Consider the following 11,539-nt stretch of genomic DNA (forward strand, 5'->3'; position numbering starts at 1 on the left):
CCGAGCCCTCGGCCTCAGCCCCGAGCCCTCAGCCCCGAGCCCTCAGCCCCGAGCCCTCGGCCTCAGCCCCGGGCCCTCGGCCTCAGCCCCGAGCCCTCGGCCTCAGCCCCGAGCCCTCAGCCCTCAGCCCTCGGCCTCAGCCCTCAGCCCTCAGCCCAGACATAACAGCACAGCGATGGGAGTGCAGGTCGAAACCATCGCTCCGGGGGACGGTAAGAGATTGACTGGACAGCGGTGTGGGGACGGCTTAATGGCGGTTCTGGCGGGGGCTCCGATAGTCTTAGGCCCCGAGGCCTGGGGTTCGCAGATGGAAGCCGGGATGTTGCGGGCGGGCGAGCGGGCGGCGGGTGGCCGGGCGGGCGGGCGGGCGAGCGGGCGGCGGGTGGCCGGGCGGGCGGGCGAGCGGGCGGCGGGTGGCCGGGCGGGCGGGCGGGCGAGCGGGCGGCGGGTGGCCGGGCGGGTGGCCGGGCGGGCGGGCGGGCCGGGGCGGGCGGCGGGTGGCCGGGCGGCCGGGCGGGCGGGCGGGCCGGGGCGGGCGGCGGGTGGCCCGGGGGGGGGGGCGGGCGCGGGGGCGCGGCCTGGACTAAACTCCGCTTGTTTTCCAGGACGGACTTTTCCTAAGAAGCAGCAGCGCTGTGTGGTTCACTATGTGGGTGAGTGACGCGCGGCTGTTGGCGACACCAGAGGGGGTCCGATCAGCAACAATAACAGCGGCGACAGCGCGTGTTCCGGTGGGAGGGGGTCCGGGTCTGAGACTCAGAGCCATGTTCGGTGCCGCCGGGAGGGCCCCGACCACATGTGCTGTTCTTCATCAAAGTGAGAATCAGTGTAGCGCACTCTGTACAATATATTACACTTAATATTCCCGGTGACAACGGGGACGATCCTCAATTACACAAAGTTTGAAGCAAACCACACAGAATAAAAGTCTATGGAGAGCCTATTAACGCTGTGGGGGGGGGGGGGCGGCACTGCCCGGCGGGAGCAGCCGGTGGTGGAGCGGCACTGCCCGGCGGGAGCAGCCGGTGGTGGAGCGGCACTGCCCGGCGGGAGCAGCGGATATCTGCAACTCTTGACAGTGAATATCAGCGCTTACAGTCCAGTTCCTGTTCCCTGTGTTTGACAATCTCGGTGCTGAGTCTGGGAACCAGATTGAGTTCTGTTTCTTTGACAGATGTTACTTGGGGAGTTACTGAATATGTTTAATTTGGATACGAATGTTAACTGTTGTGCCCAGAATTATATAATTACACTTTCAGTAATAACTTGTGCCAGATATCTGAAGCATATATTCAGTTGGACCCCTTTATAGTGTAGTGGTTGGGTCTATAAAATCACGTTATAGCATTATAAAAATATCGCCAGTCAGCTTTCTCTGAGACGAGCTGTTTTCGAGTGGTAGAGACCAACTGTTATCCTTGGGAGAGGAGATAAACCAGGTGAGGAGTTTCTCAAGAGCCCCTTTTTTGGTAAATACATCGTGGAATGAAATGAAAAATGTATAAACTGACATAAAACAAAAAAGCCAACTGCCATTGCCTGCTGAGTCTTCTAGAACTCAGTCATACTGGTGTACCACTTTCCCCCCATATAAGCCGGAGATGGAGAAGTGTTGATGTGGAGAAGAGGTGTAAATGTGATAAAAAGAAATAAAACATTTTTAATGGATAAAGTAAAACATGAAATTCCTGAAAAGTATGACTGTATTTTGTGGGTGAATGGAGCAGCTAGTCTCCCACAACAATTTCCCACAAACAGCCATGAAGTGAGTACCTGTTTTTGTTTGGGACAGTGCTCTGCATCAATTGCCTGGTGTACTCACAAAGACAAAGTCATTACACTTTTTGATCATTCCTGTTAAGCGTTTTAAGATGTTTTGACGAAATGGTAATGCACAGCAGTGAATTCTGTGAAGCACTTTGAGACATCTCGAAGACATGACAAAGTACTATATCAAATCCAAGAATTATTATTGCATCAAATGTGAAGATTATTATTTATGGTCATCCAACATTGGGAATCTTTTATTTTTCTCACTCCTGAACATACAATTTGTCCTGCGGTACAGTTTCATTCGAGTGAGTAGCACCTTGCTCAAATGGCTTTCACAGTGAGTGTGAATAGGCTGTTTTACTATAGCAGTTTATTGCCAATCCTAGCATAACAGCACTTTCCAACGTAGTGATATTCTCTCTCTCTCCATATCCACAAGTGTAAACACCAATTGTAGCATTCCCAGCACACTGATGGTGGTCACGCACCCAAATGAAACATCTGGAAATGGAGGGAACCATGTAATCACGGAAGATACTGATAACATTCAAGTTTACTCCCCTAGCATTACTGGTATATATCTTGTGTGAAAGCAACTATATAAATGTAAAGTATTGTTCTACACACTATTAAAAGAACAAGATTGGTGCTGCTGGGTTTCAGGATATCTGTATTTAGTTCCCAAAAGAGGGGTAAGGGGAGCTGCCTTAAAACAGAGTGAATGACCGAGATTGTGACAGCGATAATGTGCGAAAAGTTCCAGCGAGGAATAGTTCTGCTTCAATCCAAAGTGGCCACCAAAATAGAAGCAATAGAAAGAAGCATTATAAGTTTTAATGTTCGGGTGTTTCTATGGGGTTGACAAATGTCAGTTGACATGCAACATTTCCATTTACTGACATCTTGCGCTTTACCAACAGGAACACTGCTAGATGGATCTCAGTTTGATTCCTCTCGTGACAGAGGCAAGCCATTTGCATTTGTAATGGGTCGACGAGAAGTCATCAGAGGCTGGGAAGAAGGAGTGTCTCAGGTAAAATCGCAGCTTCTCTAGTCTTCTCCTTTTTCAGGATGCTGACCATTGAATGGCCTTGGTGCTCGAGTGCTCATAATAATCCTTGCATCTGATATAGCGCCTTATCATATCTTCGAGATGTCTCAAAGCGTTCCATAATTATTCTTCCTTGAAGAGTGAGAAGTCGGAACTGAGGTTAGATATTGTTCAGTTCATGTGTTTTCTTAGTAACCACGTGACCAGCTGGTGACTTGGCTACAACATGATGTTCTTGGCAGCGGAATGTTAGAATCAAGTCATTCCTCTTGGTTGTCCTGTTCCTTAGTCAGGTGGGGCACAGATCTCCAGGGCATTGCTCATGATAGATCAGCCAGCCTGACTCATCAGTAAGACTTGTGGAGGTGGGGAGGGAGACAAGTCACTGGGGCAATTAGGTACGCAGGGAGCGTCCCTCTAGAGTGTTTGCATTTCCAGACATGAAAATTTCCAAGTGAGGGTAGCATATATAAGTAGAACTATCTGGTTTGAATACTCTGACCCATGGTAATGGGTTTCTGCATGTGTGACTAAAAAACAATTTGTAGAGTATGTCCAACAGGTTCTTCATTTCCTTTACTGCAGTGCTCCTTTACTTAAGTGCTCTGCGATGCTGCCGTGCGTGTGGGCGCTATACAAATGCAAGGTGTTTTACAATGTGTAGCTCATCAGTTTCAAGATGAAAATTGATCTTCACATAATTCTTGTGTATTTTTGTTTTAGATGAGCGTTGGCCAGAGAGCTAAGCTGACCTGCACACCAGAATATGCTTATGGATCCAAAGGTTACCCTGGTGTCATTCCACCTAATGCAACTTTGATATTTGATATTGAGCTCCTCCGGCTGGAGTAACTCATTGGCTGGTAGGTGTAACTGCACAGCAGCGGTGATTTATTTAACTATTTAAACTCCTTTCCTATTGTTGCTAATTTGGGGAGGAAAAAAGTAGATGCTAGTTTTTTTTTCTTTCTTTTAACAGGTTTGTTGCCGCATTTTGGCATGTGAACATTGGCAAGCTTGGAGAGTGCAGTAGCGCCTAGTCTATAATCACACTACACTTACTCTATCTGTCGAGCACCCACTGTCAGCATCTATCAACAGCAAGTCCGTTCTTTGCAAACATCCATGGGCTGTCATCTTGCGGACACCTGTGGGCTATAACCGAACCTGTTTCCATTTTTGATGTTATTGTGCTTTGCTTTTTATCCAAGACCATGTTGTGCCTGGTAGATCATTTCCTCGATGTTAAATACAAAGAAGCACATCTTGTTTATTCAGTTAACAGCATGATAATCATTGATTTGACTCATTGAAGCCATAAATGAATGGAACAACTAAACCATTTGGGTATGTAAGTCAGATTTTATATAGCAGAGATATACCATCTTGGTTTGTGATTAATACATGTTAGATTCATTTAAGCAGGACATGTTTGTCTTTGCTTGGAATCTAGTCTTGAGCTTTACCTGAAGTTCATGAGCTGCCCAGCACCACTGGTTTTCAATCTAATCTGGGGAAATATTATTTAAACCTATGATCGATTTAATGTACTGCAGGAAGTCTGATTTCCTGGTAAAACTGATTCACAATGCTTGCTTGCAGAAGGTGACCGAGGGAGAAGCTAATACACAGGTAACAAATCATAGGAAAGGCTTAAATCACGGGGGCTGCTGCAGGAAAACTTGTGATATCACAGCCTTACTGCACTGATTAAATGTGTCTAAATTACATTTCTAACTAAATATACAACTGGATAGATTCCTGAAATTCCAGTGGCTGTTCCGTGGTATGAGTGTATACTGTGTCCCTCTATCCCTCATTCTCTGATAAATGATTTGTGTGAAACAACTGATGGTGTCCTTTGAAGCTAGTCACAATTTGTAATTGAAGTCTGCCAATGCATTCTCTTCTGTGCGGCTTCTGAGATCGTCATTGCACTGTAGCTTTGTGATTGGCGATACAGTAAGTTCCAAAATGCTTTTACAATAAAATGCTTTCTCTAAACCTTATGAAATTGTTGCATTTTTATAAGCGTATTATGTTTGTTTCCTAGCATGTCCATCAATATACCAAGACCTGAAAACCATCTCAAACTAGTTGATCTTTTTCCATACTTTGAGTGTCTGGCATCCCCCAATTGTCCATATAGTGTTTCTACAAGCATTACAGTTGGTAGCCTAATCCATGAGCAACACTTCGGCAACAGTTGTGTATGAATGGGAAACAAAGGACAGACTTTGCAAATTGAAATCATTTTTTTAATATAAAAACAGGAAACTATTTCATATTTGATAGACCTTGCCACTGCTGCTGGGGCGACACACGCACAGAATGAGGAGACGACTGAGGGCAGGACGCTGAGCAGAACAGAGCATCGTACTGACGACAACCTCCTCATCTAGTCTGTGTGTGAATAGATGTTGACAATAGACCCAAAGAGGCAGGAGTCTGTGACAGACACATGTTGCCATCAATCCCACCATCTCCCAGACTTCCAGACTCGGATGCCTAAGCCCACTGCCCCCCCACGCTCCAGGTCACACCAACCAGGAAACCTCTTATTGCTCGCTTCTCCGAGCCATGAGAAGCAAAGGTCCATCCATTTCTAAACTCCCCCCACCCTTCCCCCCCAGCTACAGGTGTGCTGCTTTCTACTGACGGGGTTTTGAATGTTGTATTAAAATGATTTGATGTGGGATTTGGCAGGTTTGAGTCTTTATGAAATAAAACGTGTAATTCCAGATCTAACTCCCTCCCGTTCCAAACTCCCAACAACTCCTTCTTAAACTATAACAGCTGATGTTGTTCTTAATAATTATAATTTATCTTCCTGCAGGTCAGGAGAGAGGCTGAGAGGAGGTGCCAGAGTTTCCCTCACTTCTTGGTTGCTCATTGTCCGCAGGGAGCCTAATGCCACTAGACAGCAGGTGCGGAGAAAGCAGCTAATGTTATAGAGAGGCTGGGTGCCACCACGTTGGGTGCAGAAAATCCACATCAGAGTTGGCAGCACTGGGACTGTCACCGCCAGCAGGTCCAGCAGGTAGTGGCGGCTCCAGTGACATGGGACGCCCGGCACAGCTGGTGCCAGCAATTCTCCATCACTCAGCACCAACAACACATCTGAGCCAGTGGTGACCAGTGAGTCCTCAGCTGACAGAGTATGTCTGCTCTGGGGCCTGGCCTCTCCTTCATTCAGCTCGGTGAACATGTTACTGCGAAGCAGGGACCTGGCTGGAGAGCCACTGGTAGACTTGCATTGCTCCCCTTCTAGCTCCCCCTCCTGGGCCCCCTCCCCCTCCTGGGCCCCCTCCCCCTCCTGGCCCCCCTCCCCCTCCTGGGCCCCCTCCCCCTCCTGGGCCTCCTCCCCCTCCTGCGCCCGCTCAATGCTGTGTAGCAGCGACTCCAGTTTACGGTTCTGGATGTTGATGTCTACAAAATACTGCTGGATGCCACGGTCCTTCTCCACCAGGTTTTCTTTCACCGTCTCAATCACCTGCTTCAGTTGCTGGATTTCTTTCCGAGCTTCCTTCAGCGACAACTGCGCCTCCACCCGGTGACACTCCTCCTCAATCCAGTCCTCCTGCATCCGGCCCAGCTGTAGCTTTAGATCCTCCACCTCAGCCTCCCTGCAGGAAAGACAGTGTCAGGTGCCTGGCTCTGCTGCCCACATTCACATCTCTGAATCAGAAGGTTGTAGGTTTAAACACCATGGTCTGGGCTGACCGTGCAGTGCTACAGGGACTGCATTGTATATGGGGAGGGAGAGAGCAGGGTCTAACAAATTGGGCATCTTTATAATTAGTATAAATAAAAATGACGAGTGCTGGATTACTTAACAACTGCATCAGCTTTTAAAAAAAGAAAGTAGGTTCATGATGAAAGATTACACACACAACAATGACCCATATTCTCCGGCAAATGCTAATTGACATCTGCTCTGACTCAGATGCAATTAAAGATCTTAATAAAAAATGGTGAAAGGCTCAAAGGGGCGAATGACCCTATTGTGCCCCTGTTAATCCAAGTTTCTATGTTGCCGCCCAGTGGTGGAGAGGAACACAGAGAAGAGACTCGGCCTCCTCGGTGTCGACAAATACCTCTCCTTCAGCTTCTCTTGTGTCTCTTTCAACTTGGCTTTCAGGTGACGAATGCAGACCTCCTTCTGCTGCAATGGGGTCAGGTACTGTTCAGGAGTGGGGGGTTTGATACCATGGTTTTCACTGCAGGAGGTGTACTTGTTGGAACGCCTATGGGTGATTTGAGAATATAAGTAATGCAGAGCCAACAACAACATTTGTATAGCGCCTTTCACATCGCGAGGACGTCCCACAGCTGGACAATAAGTGTTTCGGACTGAGTGAGGCTTAACCTTCGCTCTTGCAGGAGTGCCTTAACCTGACTCATCCTAGCTCAGTCAGTCCTCACATGATACTCACGTGAAATTTTCCAGGAGCGGTTGCTGGAAATAATGAGGGGGAACTGATACCCCACAAACCCAATTGTGCTGGGACTAATGGTCTCAAATTGCCGCCAAGATGAGATTGAAACTCAGCAGAGACAGGGAGTCTAGTGTCTTCACCAAATGGGACTTTTGTTAATTTGGGGGTGTAATTTGTCAAGTTGGGGTTAGAGGCAGGAGTCTCTGCCACTCACCGGGGGGTTGGGCTGCTGTCGCTCCCTTTATAGGAGCCTGAGTTACTGCTGCTGCTCAGGGAGGAGGTGGGGTGGCTGTCACGGAGCCTGACTGGAGGCGAGGTGTGTCTGGGTGGCTGCAGGAGAGGCTGTGCCTCACGCTGGCTCCCTGTCCCGGTCAATGTGGATTTAAACAGTGAAGAAAAGCCACTTCTTCCATGGAGACAACGGCTGGAGAAGAAAGAGTCTAGAATTAATTCAGGGAATTGCTCAGGGCACCATTGACACATGGATAAGTTTTAGTAATTATTAAGTGTAAACAAGCTCATCTCCCTGAGTGAGAGAACCTTGCTTCATTCACCCGAATCCAAATGCAAACCATTCCTATACTTCCTGAGTATATGAGGAGTTAAATATGAATAGAAAATGTCAAACATGGTTTGTGTTATGGTTTGGAATACGTTATGAGCCAATATATGTTGGCTGCTCAGTACAGCTGTAGGTACCTGCGAGGGACAGAGGAACGTCTGCTTCCTGATCCTGACATGGAGGCCGCTGCAGGAACTTATCCCAACTCCTAAACACAAAACAAACATAAGGATTGGTCCCAGCTGCTTCATGCCACCTCTGGAGATGAGCGACTGATGGAGTAAGTGTTCATTTCAAACAAAACTGGATAAGGTTTACAGCAGCTGCACGATTGGTGCTGATACTTTAGACCAGGCTGAAAGCCCCAAAGGCAGAAGCAGTGCCATCACATGCCAAACACGGAAAAGCCTTGGTGTGACCAGTTGTCACTTCAGGGATCCCTTCCCCAGAGGTTACCTCCCTCCCCCAACCAAACCCACAATAACTCCTACAGGGCTCTTCTCCAGTCCACACCAACAAAATTACATTTGTATAGCGCTTTTCACCTTGTGACAACATCCCAAATAGGCATTCACACAAGGTGCTGGCTAGGAGTTACTGAATTCAGACAATACATGGAACTTGAGTAACATCAAAGCAGTGACCAGCCACTTTGGTACTCAGTCCAGGCATCATGTCATCTAAGAGTGCTCTTTGGGAATCTGAGCTACAGCATCAGTGGACAATATTTGTTTGGGTCAAATTGGATATAATTAGATTTTACTGCAATCCCAGAGGCTGACAAGAGCAAGGTTTAGGGATCCCAGAGTGTGAGTTGGAGTAACTGCTGGAGTTTAACTAGCTGAAACTGCAAAATTTGCCATTGTGGGCATTCTCTGGCAAACTTCCTGCTGCTTGTCCATCCTACTGGTAGGGTTTGGTCTTCAGGGTTTACAAAAATCCGGTGGGAAGAATCTCTTTCCCTGTTGTTAGGATTAAGGTGAGGGATTCTCTGCATCCATGACTGTTATATTATTCATTACTTTCTTTTATTGAACTCCAACTAATTGAGCAAACTTACATATAAAAGTAAACCTTGAGTTTTTTTCGATTGATGTAAAGTGGCGTTAACCAAGTTATTCTTGTATTACCTGCGTGAAGGCAGTCATGTAGAAGTGCTTTCTCAATTTAGAAACACTCTGCCGTGTGAGTGAGGCAGATGTGTGAATCGATAGCCAATAGCAGCATCTTCCCAGCCTGTGCCAAATGGAAATAATGAAATTTTTCACTTCAAATTAGCCAAGAAAATAATTGAAACTATTTACAACCCTCCCTCCCCCCACCCACTGCACGGCCTATGAGCTGGATTTCGATCAATTGGCTACCCCATTTTGCCCACAAAATATATAGTCCATTCACTTTACAGTGAGGCGCTTTGAGACGTCTCAACGATATGGTAAGGTCAACAACGTGAATTTATATAGCACCCTTCATGCGGGGTAGGGTCCCGGAGTGCTTCACGGTGGCAGAGTCTAACAATGAGCCAAGGGGTGACCCTCGTCCACAGCTTTGTCACTTCCCAGCTGGACTATTCCAATGCCCTCCTCGCTGGTCTCCGCAGCTCTACCACACACAAAATTCAATTAATTCAGAATTCCGTGGCTGTGCTTATGGTCACCTCCCTCTACCGCTGACTCGGGGTCAGACTCCACCACTGCCAAGCGCTCCGGGACGCTATCCTGCATGAAGGGTGCAAGTTGTTTTTGTTGAGCGGGAGGTGGAGCTGGGGAGACCCAACCACAGGAAAATACACATCAACCAGGTGTCTCTCTCTGTGATCAACGTCTGGAAGGTGTGCTGTGTGAAAGTCAGGTAACTTTTGAGGGTTTGGGCCCAATGTATGTGGACACTCACTGTCTGGAGCTCCCATTTGGGAAGATACTGGAGGTTGCGAAACAACACTTCACTGTCTTCAGTCCAACAAAACTTTATTATTTTACAAAAATCAAAGCTCATCATCACAGGGCGGATTGAGGCTGATCTTCAGTTTATGTGAATAAACAGTCCCCGGATTTACAAAGCCGTCGGCAAACGGCAGAGAGGCCCTGAGCCGAGAACCCTCAGCACTGAGGGGGGAGTGATGCTGCAGAGGAGGCACCTGAGGCTGTGCTGCTGCAGCGACACTGCGGAACGCGTTTCACACTCAAATTGACGCGAAACCCGACATTCAGCACCGACTGCGCGGTCCTAATTCGCATTTCAGTCAATTACATATTTACAGGAGAGGAGACGCCAAATAAATAACAAATAACCCTCTACAACTGCAGCTCATCTCTGCCAAATGCTCTCAGTAAAGCCACCGCATCCCCCGCCCCCCAAAACATGGCAATGCGAGTGCATTTACCCGCTTGTGGCCCCTCTGTGCTGCGGGCCGGTCCGGGCCGCTCCGGGTGACGGTATTCCAGAGGATGGGATGGGATGGGAAGCGCTGCTCGGGAGGATCTGGGCGGAGCGCTCCGGTGGTACAGGCAGTTGCGCGATGACTTGTCAGATGGTCCTCTGAGCACTTAAACAATGGCGCTTCGGGACATGAAAGTGGAGAAAACAGCGGCGAAAACCCACCGCCGCCCTTTTCAACGGGTTTTCCCAACTGGGGGGCGAGTTGTCGTGTAGTCGCTTATTATTCTGACACAATCACAGGTAGTAATAATAATAATCATTTAATACAGCGCCTTGTCACGTTTTGTAGACATCTCAAAGCGCTTCACAATATAGTATAAAGACAGGATATTTTTTGGGCAAAAGAGTCTACTCACTACAGCGTCCCACAAAGTCTGGATTGAGTGACCAACTTATTTTTTTACCTGGAAAAGCGATCCCCCAATTGACTAACAACCAGGTTCCTGTTCAAAAATAGGGCAACCAATGTGGGCACAACATCCCATAATGGATTTTGTGTCGGATTGTTCACCAGAAGAAATTCCTTTTTGGTTTTGAAGTGCTGTGAAATTTTCCACCTGTGTGGGCAGACAGGACCTGGCTTTAGTCTCAGCCAAAGACCAGATGGCACAAGGGTGGAGGTTAGTGAGCACCGCAAACATTTCCGTTCTCGAGATGCCTCCAGAACTGTTCAGCAATTTTGTGTCAGGTAGAGGGGGATGATTTAATTATTTACAAAGCTAGGAGTGTGGAATCTCCTTATACTTACCTATCTGTCCTCTGGAGGGTGCAGGGAAAGTGCAGTTTCTTTCAAGCTGAGCTGTTCCAAGGTGACACAGTACACAACGAAATGTCAGAACCGAGGCAACCATCTGTGGTGGTCTCTAGTTCAGTTCCTGAGGTAGACAGGTTTGCTGTACTCTAAGGCACTGCTGATGATAGATGACACAACCAAGCTCATCAGGAGGACTTGGAGAGGTAGACTGGGAGCAGGGATTCTTCCCATTTGGTTAACTCGACAGTTTCCCCAATACACACTCTGGGTCTCCCAGCCTTTCCTGTCAGCAATCTGTGCCTAATCGCCTCAGAAATGAGTTAAGCAGGATCCTTCTCTCATGAGAATGCACATTCCATTCCAGACACAGGGAAATTTCCATGTGTAACTAGTATTCAAATGTAGATCTCTGTCTGGTTTCCATTCTCTTAAGCATGGTGATGGGTTTCTGCATGTACGAAACACTCACATGATCAAAATAAATACCAGGCATCTAATACATGGCAGGTCATAGTAAAAAT

General features: G+C 47.6%; 2 protein-coding genes across 2 annotated transcripts; one reads left to right on the forward strand and one right to left on the reverse strand.

Annotated features, from left to right (window-relative positions):
- Positions 1 to 107: 107 nt before the first annotated feature.
- Positions 108 to 4,833, forward strand: LOC103191351 (peptidyl-prolyl cis-trans isomerase FKBP1A). Its single transcript, XM_042341856.1, has 5 exons — positions 108 to 212; positions 606 to 653; positions 2,694 to 2,806; positions 3,548 to 3,687; positions 3,804 to 4,833. Exons 1-4 carry the CDS (start codon positions 176 to 178, stop codon positions 3,674 to 3,676), a joined length of 327 nt encoding a protein of 108 aa, XP_042197790.1. The 5' UTR covers positions 108 to 175; the 3' UTR covers positions 3,677 to 3,687; positions 3,804 to 4,833.
- Positions 4,834 to 5,370: 537 nt separating this feature from the next.
- LOC103191350 (syntaphilin) lies at positions 5,371 to 11,159 on the reverse strand. Its single transcript, XM_042341857.1, has 7 exons — positions 11,013 to 11,159; positions 8,956 to 9,061; positions 7,963 to 8,033; positions 7,478 to 7,687; positions 6,922 to 7,071; positions 6,165 to 6,450; positions 5,371 to 6,074 (listed from the first exon to the last, which is right to left on the reverse strand). The coding sequence occupies exons 3-7, from the start codon at positions 8,001 to 8,003 to the stop codon at positions 5,640 to 5,642; spliced, it is 1,122 nt and encodes a 373-aa protein (XP_042197791.1). The 5' UTR covers positions 8,004 to 8,033; positions 8,956 to 9,061; positions 11,013 to 11,159; the 3' UTR covers positions 5,371 to 5,639.
- Positions 11,160 to 11,539: the final 380 nt, after the last annotated feature.

The sequence above is a fragment of the Callorhinchus milii genome, unplaced genomic scaffold, assembly GCF_018977255.1.
Source record: "Callorhinchus milii isolate IMCB2004 unplaced genomic scaffold, IMCB_Cmil_1.0 Scaffold18, whole genome shotgun sequence".
In the NCBI taxonomy this organism is placed as follows: Eukaryota; Metazoa; Chordata; class Chondrichthyes; order Chimaeriformes; family Callorhinchidae; genus Callorhinchus; species Callorhinchus milii.

Bases quoted from the DNA above. Each gene is read 5' to 3' on its own strand.
- LOC103191351 (XM_042341856.1), top strand. From the start codon at position 176: ATGGGAGTGCAGGTCGAAACCATCGCTCCGGGGGACG. The intron at 654-2,693 runs GTGAGTGACGCG...CTTTACCAACAG, and splicing joins CTGTGTGGTTCACTATGTGG to GAACACTGCTAGATGGATCT. The intron at 2,807-3,547 runs GTAAAATCGCAG...TTTTTGTTTTAG, and splicing joins GGGAAGAAGGAGTGTCTCAG to ATGAGCGTTGGCCAGAGAGC.
- LOC103191350 (XM_042341857.1), bottom strand. From the start codon at position 8,003: ATGTCAGGATCAGGAAGCAGACGTTCCTCTGTCCCTCGCAG. The intron at 7,072-7,477 runs GTGAGTGGCAGA...AATCACCCATAG, and splicing joins GACAGCAGCCCAACCCCCCG to GCGTTCCAACAAGTACACCT. The intron at 6,451-6,921 runs GTATTTGTCGAC...TCTTTCCTGCAG, and splicing joins CAAGAGAAGCTGAAGGAGAG to GGAGGCTGAGGTGGAGGATC.